Genomic DNA, 14,303 nt, shown 5'->3' on the forward strand with positions numbered 1-14,303 from the left:
CTATCATTAGGAATAGAAGGGCAGATAAAGAGCTTTGCAGTCAAAAAAAGCTAAAGAAGTTCATCACCACCAAACCAGTATTAAAAGAAATATTAAAGGGTCTTAAGTAAAAAAGGAAAAAAATATGAATAAGAAAATATAGGAAAGAAGCCCTGGCTGGTGTGGCTGGGGGGATGGGGTGCAGCCTGCACACCAGGGGGTCACTGGTTCGATTCCCAGTCCAGGCATATGCCTGGGCTGCCAGATGGGTCCCCAGTGGGGACGCATGAAAGGCAACTGCACATTGATGCCTCTCCCTCTCTTTCTCACTCCCTTCCCCTTTCTCTAAAAATAAATTATAAATAAAATCTTTAAAAAATAAATAAATATAATAAAACAAGGGCTGTAGCCCTGACTGGTGTGCCTCAGTTAGTTGGGCATCATCCTGCAAAGCAAAAGGTCACCAGTTCAATTCCCAGTCAGGGCACATACATGTCTGGGTTTGGGGTTCAGTCCCCAGTTGGGGTGTGTGCAAGAGGCAACCAATTGATGTTTCTCTCTCACATCAATATTTCTCCCCCTATTGCTCCCTTTCCCACTTTCTAAAAATATAAAATAAAATCTTAAAAAAAAAAAAAACCCAAGGGCTATAACAAGAGACAAAGAAGGACATTTCATAATGATAAAGGGATCAATCCAACAAGAGGAAATAACTTGTAAATCCTATGCATCCAACATAGGAGCACCTAAATATATAAAGTAAATGCTGATGGACATGTGAGAGAGAGATCAACACTGATGCAGTAATGGCAGGCATTTTAACACCCCATCGTCATCAGTGGGCAGATCCTCTGGAGCACGGGTGGCACACACGAGCCCCGCGGGCCGAATCCGGCCCTCCGCCCTGTTTCATCTGGCCCGGCACCTCGTTTCTACCAGGCAGCAGCACCGAGCTCTCACTTAACAGTGAAGGAGTAGTTACATTTACACAGTCCTAAAGTTATTCGGCCCTTTGAAGGCAACCATGAGGCTGATGTGGCCCCCGGTGAAAATGAGTTTGACACCCCTGTTCTAGACAAAATCAACAAGGAGGCTGGCCTTAAATATCACATTAGACCAGATGGACTTAATTGATATTTTTAGGATATTTTGCCCAAAAGCAGCCAAATACACGTTTACTTCAAGTGCACATGGGACATTTTCCAGGATAGTCCCCATGAGGCCACAAAACAAGCGTCAGTAAATTTAAGATTGAAATCATCAATTGCAAGGGTGTAAACCTAGAACTATGCAATAACAAAAGAAACCCAATCCAATTTAAGAAGGGGCAGAGACCCTGAGTAGGCATTTCAGTGAAGAGGACGTACGGATGGCCAGCAGGGACATGAAAAGACACTCACCTTCACCTGATCAGGGAAACGTGAGTCAAAACCACCATGAGACTTCGCCTCTCCATCAGAGTGGCCGTCGGTGCACCAACAAACAACACGCGAGCGGCTGGGTGTGGAGGGAAAGGTCCCGCCCACGGTGCACAAGCGCGGGGTTGAGAATCGGCACAGCCGCTACAGAAAACGGTGTGGAGTTTCCTCCAAAAATTAAAAGTGGGTGACCTGGCCAGTGTGGCTCAGTTTGTTGGAGTGTCATCCTGTAACCAAAAGGTTGCAGGTTCGATTCCTGGTCAGGGCGCATACCTAGGTTGCAGGTCCAATGCCCGGCCTTGGGTGCATATGGAAGGCAACCAAATCGATGTTTCTCTTCCTTCCTCTCTCTCTAAAAGCAATGGGGAAAAATATCCCTGGGTGAAGATTTTTTAAAACATCAGAGCAGTCACATGATCCAGCAATTGCACTTCTGGGTGTTTATCTGAAGAAAATAAAAACACTAATTCAAAAAGATACGTGCATCCCTACGTTCACTGTGTTATTATTTACAGTAGTCAAGAGATGGAAGCAGCCTAAGTGTCCGTCGAGAGATGAGTGGATAAAGATGTGATAGACATTTGAGATGGAATAAAAAAGAATGAAATCTTACCATTTACAACACCATGGATGGACCAAGAGGGGAATTATGCTAAGCGAAATAATTTAGACAGTAAAAGACAAGTACTATATGACTTACAGGTGGGGTCTAAAAACCAAAATGAACGTAGATACGGAGAACGAACTGATAGCTTCCCGATGGGAGGGAGAGGCGAACACAGTTACCAGCAGGCCCGGGACGTAAACCGCAGCACAGGGAGCACGGCCATAACCCTGCGGTGACCGGGGGTGGTGTCAGGCAGGGACGGGACTTGTCAGAGTGATCACTTCACAAGTCACATAAATCTCTAACTGCTATGCAGTACACCTGAAAGTAATACAGTATTGTATGTCAACTGTAATCGAAATTTTTAAAATTGTTTTTTAAAAGGCAAAAACCCCAAGAGGAGAAAACTCAGCACTGAGCAATTCAAGCCATTTTCACATACGGCCAATGGAAGACATGTGCTTTTATTTAAATTTTTCTGCAGTGCTGTTTGGTTTTCCAAAATTAAATCCCAAATTTATGAAGAGTCAAGATGAACAACCCAGCAAGGAACAAGTACAAGCATTATTATGCATGTTGATAAACTCAGTCAGCGGAACCGAGGGCAAAGAATTTCATCTGGGCCCTGACTGGTTTGGCTCAGTGGGTTGGACAGTGTCTTGGAAACCTAAAGGTCACTGGTCTGAATCCCAGTCAGGGCACAGGCCTGTGTTGTGGGGCAGGTCCCCAGTTGACGGTGTGTGAGAGGCAACCAATCGATGTTTCTCTCCCTTTCTCCCTCCCTTCCCCTCTCTTTAAAAGTAAATAAATAAAATCTGGGGAAAAAAATCATCTAGGGCTTCTCAGGATACTCAAAATGCACCTTCCCTCTTGAATATGAAGAGCTACCTCCGGACTGGACAGATAAGAGGGAAAGGCTGGCCTTAGAATGGTGGAGTGGGAGGCAGGAACTGCTGGCTCTCGGGCGAAAAGGCTTTGGCTTCTTCAGGGAAGCAGAAACCAACTCACAGAAAGGCTAACTTGAATCTGAGGTCATAATCTTAACTAGTGCAACAGGCCAGGGTGAGGCAAAAGGGAGTGGTGGGGACTGTGACAAAGCAGAGGGGCAACCTCTATACAGCTTCACCAGCAGGCGATGCAGGCTTAGCCGAGTTGTTGAGAGAAATTCCAAATCCAGATTGGTATGTGCAGTTCTCCACTTTTAAGTGTTGTCAGCTGATTCCATTTGGCTCAAACCTTGAATGGGGCAAGCAAACCCAAGTTCTAGCCTAATAAGGCCTCCTGTTTGCAACCCTCTCCCTGAACGGACCAGATCCAGTTCTGTAAAACAGTCACTGGACACCATTCCTCCTCCTGCTTGGGCGCCCAGGAGAACCCTTCCCAAAGCTGACCCGAACGGCCCCGCAGCCCTGTTCTGCACCCATTCTCCCCTTCTGACAAAACCTGCAAATACCCTGCCACACCCTACATGTCCATCCACGGCCCGAGTGGAAAATCACTGTATCTTTTGGGTGTCCCCAAAGCCACGATTTGGTGAGCTCTGCCTTCTGAGGTCTGAAAAGTGTGTGTGTCAGTGTATCTGTTTTCCAAACATGACGTGATCGTTGGAAACACTGCCCGCACCTCAGATGGCTTTACCTTCGCATCCTGTATATGGGGTGCACTCAGTCCCTGCCCACTCGGGAGTCAGAGCTGGGGGTGCAGGCACATCAAGGTGTCCTCACCGGTACACCGGCACCCAGCGCAACCCTGCCCATGGCTCCCTGGGCCAGGCGGCTGAAGCAAGAGCCTTGCTCCCTCTCGGTGCTGGCCAGGCCGGTTCCTTCTGAGGGCTGTTCCCGGCCTCCGTCCCAGCTGCCGGGGATGCTGGTGATCCTTGGGGTCCCCTGGTTTGTAGCACATCCCTCTGATTTCTGCCTCTTTCTTCCCATGACATTCCTCCTGTGTCCACATTTCTCCCATTTGCAAGGGCCCCAGTCACGCTGGGCAGGGGCCTGCTGTGTTCCACTGTGATCACATCTCACCAGTCACGTCAGCCACGACCCTACTGCCAGATCTGGGTCACAGAGGGTCAGGACTTCAACAAAGGAATGAGGGGGCAGTCCTGCTCACCCCATAACACTTCCTTTCTCCCAGTTCAGTATGACTCACACTTTTCCCATTGCTTTTAGAAAGGGGGAGACAGAGATATCGATGTGAGAGAGAAACATCGATTGATTGCCTCTCCTAAGCATCTGGATGGGACTGTACACACCCAGACGGAAAATTGAACCTGCAACCTTGGTATGTGCCTGCACCAGGAATCAAACCCGCAACTGAGCCACACCAGCCAGGGCAGGATGAGTCCTTTCTGAAGGAATTAAAAAGCCCAGGCTACAACATGAAGTGAGCAGTATCGGCTTTCAGAGAGCACCCAGTGGTCTGAGGGGCACCATCCAGTTGTTGCCGCTCAGGACAGGGGACCCGAGCAGGCTCGAGGTGCGGGGTAGGCTGCCAGCCTGGGGACTGTGCCGGCTGCCACGCTGAGCCCCTCTCCCAGCAGGGTCAGGTGACGAGGGTCCTGAAAGCTGCTGCTGTGAACGGTTAAGCATCTTCAGAAAGAGGACCGGTCATCTGTCCAGGGAGTTTGGCTAGAATCACACCAGGGGTAAAAAGAGGTCATTTAAAACAAAAAAAACCTCACGAATCCCCACCCCCAGCAGGAAAACTGTGGACAGCGGTCATATGTTGTCCTCGTCCAGCATCCTGATGAGCCCGTCACAGATGCGGCGCAGGTGGGAGCAGTAGGGCTCAGCTGGGCCGTAGAGCGCGGCCAGGAAGTCGCAGTTGGCAAAGTGGCTGAAGACATGGTTGATGCGGCCGTGGGACTTAGCGGTCAGGTGTGGGCCCACGGCCTGGTGCAGCAAGTCCCGGCACTCGAGCAGGGCGGTGGCCAGCACACGTCTGTCAAAGGTGAAGTCCACCTGGTGGAAACTGATGGCCGTCATGGCCAGGCAGCGCGCCCTCTGGCGGAAGCGCTGGAGGAGCGCCAGCTCCTCCCCGCCCAGCTGGCCACTGCGGAGCAGGATGCTCAGCTTCACGGCCACCTTGACCAGGTTCTTGAGCACCTTCTGAGCCTCCTTGCGGCTGCGAGTGAACTCCTTGGTGGCACGGTACAGCTCGTCTAGCACCTCGCTGCTCGTGTCGTCGATGAACACAGCCACTGTCGCCTTGGTCGCCACTTTGCTCAGGAGCTTTTTCTGGGCCTGCAGAGCCAGGCTCTTGGTGCTGAAGGTGTCCATCAGCCCTGCCCAGGGGAAAGACAGACCCGGCATCAGTTCCCATGCCCTGGGCCACACGGGGCTTGCCCGGTCAGGCCGCTTTGTTTGCTCCCACCATCTCCCCAAGCCCTCGCCTCTTCCCTGGCGAACTCCTTTACATCCCCCAAAACCCCTCAGGCCCTGCCCCTTTCCTGGTGGACTCACATACATCCCCCAATGCCCTGGCCCCCAGGCTTCTGCCTCTTCTTGCAGATTTATCCTTCCGCTTAGCCTGGACACTGCCTCTTCCAGAAAGCCATCCTTGAACCGTCAAACTGTTGGGGAGGCACCTCTTCTGGGCCACACAGCACCCCAAGCACCGCCCCCATCACTGCTCTGCTCCCCCTGGCTTTGCTTCCCCGCTGCCTGCCTCACCCCAGGCCACAGCAGAGGCCCTGGGCCTGATGCCTGATTCCTTCTCCACTGTATCCTTGGAGACTCCAGAAACATCTGTGGAATGAATCAGGGGAGCCTCAGACCCACCCCCAGCCCTCCCCCGCTGCCCAGGCCCTGGTCAGAATCCACCCCTGCCGTGGCCCCAGGACAGCCAGACCAGGAATGTCATGTGGGCTCCCACTCACCCCCAGAGGCTCCCACAAAGCCCATCTTTGTGGGAGCACAGACCCTGGAAGCAGTCCCAACCCTCAGCCGCCATGTTGGAGGCCGGGGCGGGCCCAGGGATTACTGGAGCAGCCGTCCCTGCCCCCTACACCAGCCACCGGACCTCAGGGCCACAAAGGCCACGGCCGGGGCCAGAGCTGGGGCCCTGCTGACTCAGCATCACGTGGCAAGCCCAGAGCTGGCAGCATGAGCCCATTTTGTCACTCCCACCAGGTATTGGGCAGGTTGCCTGTTTTGCAGAAGAAAACAGAGCGAGGCCAAGCCACTTCCCTGAGGCCACACAAGAAGACAGTAACTGCCTGCCCCCGATGCCTCTGCACCTCTAACCCCTCACCTTCCCCAGCTGACACCTGCAAGTCACCCTGAGTCTTAGAGGACTGGGGGCTGCCCCCCATGACAAGACCAACTCCAATATTCAGGCCTTACTCTGGCTTTGACCACTGGGTCCAGAAACATCACTGCCCCATGCCTCGGTTTCCCCACTTGTAAAATGGGGAAGATCAGAACTCTGCCCTAGGGCAGAAGCTTGTGGCCAACCCAATGCCCACCAGGCTGTGACTCTCCCCTGGGCACCACCACCTGGGACTCTGCCATTTAAGGTCTCAGCATCCAGCAGCCTGGTGTAGAGGCCTCTGTGAGCAGCGGCGGCATCAGGCTCCCCACTTGGCACAACTACCTACGCCTCCTGAACTCTCTCCCGCCAGTTCTCTAGAACATTCTATCCCACTCCCTTTACCTGGACCCCTCCTCCCAAACTCATCCTACAAACTCCTGCTCATCCTTCAAGTCTCAGCGTCACCACCACCTAGTCCTGGAAGCCTTCCCAGAAGTCCCAACCTGGGCCAGGTGCTCCTGGCTCCCACGGCGCCCTGGGCGTCCTCCTCTGTGGCCTCGAGCACCTTGGTCTCCACGTCCACCTCCCTGGCCCAGTGGCACGTTTAGGGGCTGTGTCTCCCAGCCCAGGGCCTGGCGCACAGCAAGTGGCCCACGGTGTTTGTTGAACGTGTCAGGGGAAGGATGTGGGCAAACGCTGGACATGAGAGGCTACCCCCAGGCCCTGGGTCCAGTCTCCCCAGGTTACAGATGGGCAAACTGAGGTTCAGAGAGGAGCTTTCTCCGAGTCCAGGGGTGAGGGCCAGGCCTCTGGACCCCAAGGGCCCTGGAGCCCAGCCCCTTCTGACTGTCTTGGTTGCTGTGTGAGCCGAGGCAGGTCCTTTCCCTCAAAGGTCCTGAGGTTGAGCGTGTTGGTTCTCGAGGGGAGCTGGGCCTATTTACAGGCTTTGGGAAGGGGCTGGGCCCCCAGCAGCAACCCCGTCTCCAAGCCCAGCAGGAACAGAGCTGGGAGTGGAGGCAGCTGCAGACTCCTTTCCCCACCTCCACACTCCTAGCCCCCCCCCACCAGTCTCCAGACCTGCCGCACCTGGGTCAGCCCAGCTGTGTGCCCTCCACTCCTCCCTGACCCATTGTTCTTCCAGAAACACCCCCATTCAAGCAGCCAGAGGGATGACTGCTATCCCGGGGGAGCGGGCCATGGACCAAAATAAACCCCGGCCTTCCTTCCTGCCTGCCGTGCTCGCTCAGGGCCGAGGGCGAATAAGCCAGGAGGTGGCTAGGCTGCACCTCACCGGCCCTTCTGTGTCAAGACCTCCCCAGGAAATGCCCAGAGGCTTGGGGGCCAGACAGCTAGTGTCCCTGGCCTCTGCCCCCGAAATGCCAGAAAGCCCCCTGTCATTACAACCGAAAAAGGCCCACTCAAGATTCATCTAGGCTCTGCCAGGGCATTCACTCAGCTGCTCAATGAGCATTTATGAACTGCCAGTCATGTCCCAGGCACTGGGGACCAGCCATGGCCACAGGAGATCGGTCCCTGCTTTCCTGGGGATCCCCGCCTCTAGATCCCATGCCTCCTCATCACGGAATAGTTTGGGGGCCCCAGCACTGGGGCCCCAACGTTCTCCAAAGAAGGTATACAAATGGCCAACAAGCAGCTAAAAGATGGTCCACATCATTGGCCCCCAATGAAATGCAAGTCAGAATCATAGTGATCCATCGCCTCACCCCCACGAGAACAGCTCCTATCAAAAACACAGGCCCTGCCGAGCGCTGGCGGGGATGCGGAGAACCTGGACCCTCATACATGGCGGGAGGAGGGATGGAAAACGGTGCAGCCGTTTCTGGCAGCTCCTCAGAGTTACCACGTGGCCCAGCAATTCCACTCATAAACATCCACCCGAAAGAAATGAAAACACACATCCACCAAAACCTCACGCACACACGTTTACAGCAGCACGGCTCACGGCCAGGAAGTGGAAACAACCCCGATGGCCACCCACAGATGAGTAAACAAAATGGGGTCCAGCCACACACTGGGATATTGCTCGGCTGGGAAAAGGAGTGAAGCTCTGGCACTCACCACACTGATGGACCCTCAACACATGTCGCTCAGTGAGAGAAGCCAGACACAAAAGACCACACAGTGTGGGATTCCATTTACATGAAACGTCTAGGACAGGCACGGCCACGGACACAGGAAGTAGGTTGCCAGGGGCTGGGGGAGGGGCAAGAGCAGTGACTGCTGATAGGGACTGGGCTTCTCTTTGGGGTGCTGGAATGTTCTGGAATTTGAATACTTTAAAATAGTGAGTTTATATCTTATCAAGTGGAACTTACTGTTTTTAAAAAAAGATTTTATTTATTTATTTTTAGAAAGAAGGGAAGGAAAAGAGAAAGAGAGGGAGAGAAACATCAGTGTGTGGTTGCCTCTCATGCACCCCCTTACTGGGGACCTGGCCTGCAACCCAGGCATGGGTCCTGACTGGGAATCAAACTGGCAACCCTTTGGTTTGCAGGCCCACGCTCAGTCCACTGAGCTACACCAGCCAGGGCATTACTTTTTAAAACTATTTTTTTTGAAATATGTTTATTGATTTTAGAGAGAGAGGAAGGGAGGGAAAGAGAAATGGACAACCTAGGTATGTGCCCTGACTGGGAATCAAACCCCCAACTTTTTGGTGTATGAGATGACTCTCCAACCAACTGAGCCACACCAGCCCAGAGTTACTATTAATATTAAGTGTAGCCCTGGTGGGGTGGCTCAGTTGGTTAGTTCATCATCCAGATACACCAAAGTTGAGGGTTTGATCCCTGATCAGGGCACATAGGAGAATCACCCAATGACTGCATAACTAAGTGGGACAACAAATCCATGTCTCTCTCAAAAAAAATACAAAAATTAAGTGTATATATTTACACCTCTGTGCTCCTTACTATATATCTTTTATACCTCATTTTTATAATGTTAAATGAATTTAAAATGTTAAAAACAGGACTTGGTCCAAATTGTAATATAAACAGAAAATAAAAGAATTCCACAACGTGAGATTTAGAAATCACTTCCACATGGACAGGCCCTCAGTCGGTACTCAAGACGTGCTTAATTAAGAAGAATTTCCCTCAAAAGCTCAAGCTCACTGCCCTTACAGATGAAGTGATTCTGTCAGAGGTCTGCCCATATGGTGAACATATAGCTATAAAACTCTATCAAAAAGGAGCTCTGTCTCCCTTTGATTCACTCAGGAATAGTCACTGAATATGAAAACGGTGCAGGAAAAAAAACCCCACACATCAGCTTGTGTTTTTGCGGGACAGTAGGAAGCGGGGAGACCCAGGGCTGCCCTGCGTGTGGCCGGACCCCTAGCACCCTGGTCCCTGCCCTCAAACACCAGGACACCTTTCTACTTCAGACGAAAAATAGCATCTCTCCAAATTTCCAAGGCAGCCCCCTAAGAAATGTTGCTCATACTGGAAGGAGGTGCCAGAAACCAAAGAACATGGAAATAAACAGAATAATTTCAGGGGAGACAAGGGCCATGGGGGCAGGGAGGGGAGTGACAGCCAGGAACAGGCAAGTGACTTGGGCTTGCAGGGTCAGGAAGGCTTCTCTGAGGCGGAGCCCCTGGAGCTGAGGCTGCAAGGACAAGGTCTGGGGAGAGGTTGAACCTGGCAAGGGGAAGAGCCTGGACCAAGGCCCCGGGGCAGGACCACACCCGTGTGCTGCAGAAACAGGAGGAGGGCCGTAGGCCCACACGCCACGCCTCACAGGCCACCGTCCATATCCTCCCACAGTGGCCCCAGACAAGCCCCATGCTCCGGGGCAGCTTTCCCATCTGTGAAATGGGTGTCCAGACACCGAGGGGCTCTGTCGACCCCTGGCCTGCCCCCACATTCTTCCCCAGAATGCTGGAGCCCGGTCCACATCTGGGACTTCCATCCTCTGCCAACCCCATTTCGTGTTTTGGACTCCAACCTTTGCCCTCATGCCCATTCTGGACACTCCAACTCCCACTATTCCTGGGAGTCACCCCCATTGCCCTCTTCTTCCAGCCCCAGGCAACCACTAGCCCACTCCCTGTCTCTGTGGATGTGCCTGTTCTGGGCATGTCACACACCAGGAATCACACACGGGGTGGCCTTCTATGTCTGGCTTCTCTCCCTGAGCTTCACGGTCTCAAGGTCCGTGGCCATAGCAAGTGCCAGTGCTTCACTCCTTTTTATGACTGAATAATATTCCACACCTTTGCTTCAAATATAATGTGTTTAACTCTAAGTTCCTAGTCTGTCGTTTTAAATAATGACAAAATTATTAAATGGCAAAACTCCTGAAAATACAGCAAGTGGGTCTTGTGAGCTGGGGTGAGGCAGCACCGGCACGCCACTAGTCCACAGGCACCTCCCCCCAGCCCCCACCACATGAATTCTTCATGCCCCACACAAAGGTGTCAATAATTGATGGGCCCGCTCAGCAGGTCGAAGCCACTCCTCTCCTCTCCCAGCCCTTGCTGCAATGGCCCAGGATGGCCTCAGGGGGCACCAGGCCTCTGCCCACGTTGGCAAATGACCCCATAGTCATTGTCCCCACGCACTGTCGGACACCCACCACACTGGGTGCTCTTTACTAACCATCACTCGCCGCTCAGTCAGCGTGCATGTCAGATACGGCCAAAGGGAGAGGGAGATTGGCTTGCCTGAGGTTAGGGAAACACCAGTGGTTATCGAACTGGGTTTCCCAGATCCTTTGGGGTCCACCCCATGGATGGGCAGGGTCTGGCCACCTGCCAGGCTGCAGTGGGAGCCAGGACACTTTTAACTGTGGTCAGATTTCCCCTAAAGAAAGAGTTTGGTGGCCAAACACCAAATGTTGGGAGACTGCCGCCAAATGCCACACAGGGACGGACAGGACAGACTCAGCTCAGGCTGAGCAAAAGACATTCAACAGCAAGTGGGAATTTCAGGGTCAGGTGGCAGGAGTGTGGATGCAGCCCCTAAATGAGTGCTGGCTTCCACCCAGTTCTCACCTACTCACTGCCTCAGGCCCCTGGTGCCCCATGCTGTCCTCCCTACAGCAGCCTCCAGAGGGTGCATGTGAGCACCTAAGTCAGGTCCCATCCCACCTTTGCTCACACCTTCCTCTGGGTAAAAGCACAAGTCCTCCCAGAGGCTCTCACGGCCCTGCAAGACTTGCCACTATCCCCTCCCTGCCCTCAACTCCTCCCGCCCCCGCCGGCCCTCCCCTCACTCACTCTGCTTCAACCACAAGGGCCTCCTCCCTGTTCTTCCAACACATCAGGCAATGTCCTGCCCCAGGGCCATTGCACAGTCTGTGCCTGCTGCCTGGAATGCTCTGCTCCCCCACCCAGGTCTCTGCATGGATGTTTCTTGTCATTCAGGACTTAGATCAAACATCACCCCCTCAGGAGGCCCTCTCAGAACCGCCAACCAAACTAACTTCCCCATCCATCTGACTCTCCATTATCTCCAGGCAGTTACAACGAAGTGTAATGATTTCTCTGGATGAAATACATTTCTTCCAACCCCCAAGCTTGGCTCACAGTAGGTGTTCAGAACCTGTTTGTTGAGTGAATAAATGACCTCTCAGAGGGTCACAGAGATCTCATTCAAGGGCTTCACTATTCAGCCAGGAAAAGAGACACCCAAAGAAAGACAGAGTTAGTCCAAGGTTACACAGTAGCACAGTACAAACCCCTCTGGAGGGGGGGCCCCTGGGTGGAAGCTCCCCTACTTCCACTATCCCACTGGACATAAGGGGAAACTGTGGTCTAAAGGATGAGGCCTTAGATCTTGAAGACTTAGGCTGAGGTCCTTTTATGAAAGCTCAGGAGAGTGGGATTCCAGAGGCAGCCATTTCATGGAGGAGTGCAGGGGGATCGCAAAGAAGGTGCGCGCACTGTGGAACTGGGCCCAGCCCTGCCAGCTCCAGGCTCCCACCTCTCCGTGTGTACCACTGGGGGCTGAACCCAGACCAGCATGGGCCATCATTCAGCATCTGCCTCTGAGCAAGGCTGTTTTCACACCAACCACTGGAGAGACATGAGTGAGGATAGTGTCCTAGTACACTATTGTGGCTCCATTTGACAGACAGGGACACCGAGTCCTCCTAAATCCACCTAATCAGACCCCAAGCAACCAAAAGTCCCCTTACCTACCCAGGCCTCAGATGAGAAAACTGAGGCTCTGGGCCTCAGACATGCCCAAGGTCCCACAGCAGGAGGGGACACATGGGGCTTCAAGTCTACACCTGCCTAATCTCTTCTCTTAGGGACTGGATCCTCTTGTCCTGCTCCCCACAGGGTGGGATTCGAGCCCCCAGGGTCTGGGTACTCACCCACCCCCAGTGTCCCAGGCCACAAGGCCTGCCAAGTAGAAGAAGCACAGCCAAGGTGTTTGTGTGGCTGGGACTCCGGCTCTTTGTTCCGGTTTCCATAGGTACAGCGTCCCTGGGCAGGCCCCTCCTCCACCCCGCCCAGTTGCCCAGCCCTTGCCTGGCAGTCCTCCGGCCCAGCCTATCCAGGCAACTTGTTATGTTTTAAAGTTGACATCGTGGACCTGGCTTGGTGGTGGAGGAAACAACCTGTGCAAAGGCCCAGAGGCAATATCATGCCAGGCGTGTGACTGTGAGACTGGTGTGGCTGGAGGTAGAGTGAGCAGTGAGCCAGAGGGAGAATGGGAGGAGATGAGACCCAGGAGGCGTGCAGGACCCACATTCCTGCATTTAACCTGGAAGCAGCACTCACCCTCAGGGTTCCTCCTATTATATAGACAGGAAACTGAGGCTGGGAGAATCAAATCATCTGTTCAAGGTACTATATGGTGAGTGGTGGGTGGGAACGCAGGTATGTCAAATTCCAAGATGGAACCCCCCAACCACTTGTGAAACTGCCCTCACCCATCAGCAGCCCCTCAGGGCCTTCACCACCCTCAGCTGGGCTCATATACTCAGGAGGTAACCATGAAGACCTGTCCCCACCTGGGGCTACCCCTCCTCCAGCGGGGCCCCCAGGATAGAGGTGATGATGCTGGGTCAGCTCACCTGCCAATTACCTCAGCGGTAACAGTCCCAGTTCACAGTTGGTAAAACTGAGGCCAAGGCTTCAGGCAACTGGGGAGCTCCTAGGTGGCCAGTCTGGGTGGGCCTAGCCTTGGATATCCCAGCAGCCTGGACCCGCTGGAAGTCACACTCTTTTCCATCCCCACGCCTTTGGCAGGGCTGCCCACCACCTGGAATGCCCTTCCGACTCTGAAATCTGGCCCTAGCACCTGGCGCCCTGCGCGGTGAAAGGGGCAGAGTACATCAGAGTCCCCTTGGAGCGGGAAGGGGCGGGGGGCTCGCTGGTCCCACAGTAATCAATGCCCCATGCCCACTGGGCAGTTCAGGCCCTCTGTGCCTTCTTCCCCTAACCCATACAGCAAGAGAGTGTCAGAGACAGAGGGAAAGGGAGAAAAGGAGAAAGGGAGAAACTCAGGCAGGAATAGACTGGCCGGGAAGGGGGGTTCCAGGGGCATGGGGGAGCGGGAGAGATAGACAGAGGGCGGCTAGGTGGTCCCCGAAATGCGCCGAGGTGGGGGACGCCCCCAGCATCGCTCTCACCTGCTCTTTGGGGCCAGTCGTGGATCCCACCACCTGGATTTTACCCCGCTGCCTCCGAGGGACCGCAGCACTCGCGCTTGATAACCACGAGGGGCGGGGCGGGAAGCTCTGCCCGCCCTCCCATCGCTCCACCCCCGCCCTGCCCCGCCCGCTTGGAAGCAGAGAAGCAAGAGAAGAAGGGGATGGGCCGAAGACACGGGATCAGCCAATGGCAGTGCGGGCGGTGTACAAAGAAGCCAATAGGAGAAGGTCACCTCCGCGAGAGGGGCGGGTCCGGGGCGGGCCAGGCGGCTTCGGGGGATTTCTCCGGAATCGCACAAGTAGCCGGATGCTGGGGGTGCCGCGGGACTGGGCCCATCCGAAGAAAGGAGAGGAAGGGGACAGAATGAAAAACAGAGACCCAGGGGAAGAGAGGAAGACAGAGGGAGCCAAAA

At 54.0% G+C, this 14,303-nt stretch overlaps 1 protein-coding gene across 2 annotated transcripts; it reads right to left on the reverse strand.

Annotated features, from left to right (window-relative positions):
* Nucleotides 1–2,443: 2,443 nt before the first annotated feature.
* TNFAIP8L1 (TNF alpha induced protein 8 like 1) lies at nt 2,444–13,965 on the reverse strand. Of its 2 annotated transcripts, none has more exons than XM_045831864.1 (2): nt 13,870–13,965; nt 2,444–5,290 (listed from the first exon to the last, which is right to left on the reverse strand). In XM_045831864.1, exon 2 carries the CDS (start codon nt 5,283–5,285, stop codon nt 4,725–4,727), a length of 561 nt encoding a protein of 186 aa, XP_045687820.1. In that variant the 5' UTR covers nt 5,286–5,290; nt 13,870–13,965; the 3' UTR covers nt 2,444–4,724. The 2 variants fall into 2 exon arrangements, with proteins under 2 accessions (XP_045687820.1, XP_045687819.1); XM_045831863.1 differs by lacking the exon at nt 13,870–13,965 and adding an exon at nt 5,885–6,018.
* Nucleotides 13,966–14,303: the final 338 nt, after the last annotated feature.

The sequence above is a fragment of the Phyllostomus hastatus genome, unplaced genomic scaffold, assembly GCF_019186645.2.
Source record: "Phyllostomus hastatus isolate PE091 unplaced genomic scaffold, TTU_PhHast_1.1 phas_contig_159, whole genome shotgun sequence".
In the NCBI taxonomy this organism is placed as follows: domain Eukaryota; kingdom Metazoa; phylum Chordata; class Mammalia; order Chiroptera; family Phyllostomidae; genus Phyllostomus; species Phyllostomus hastatus.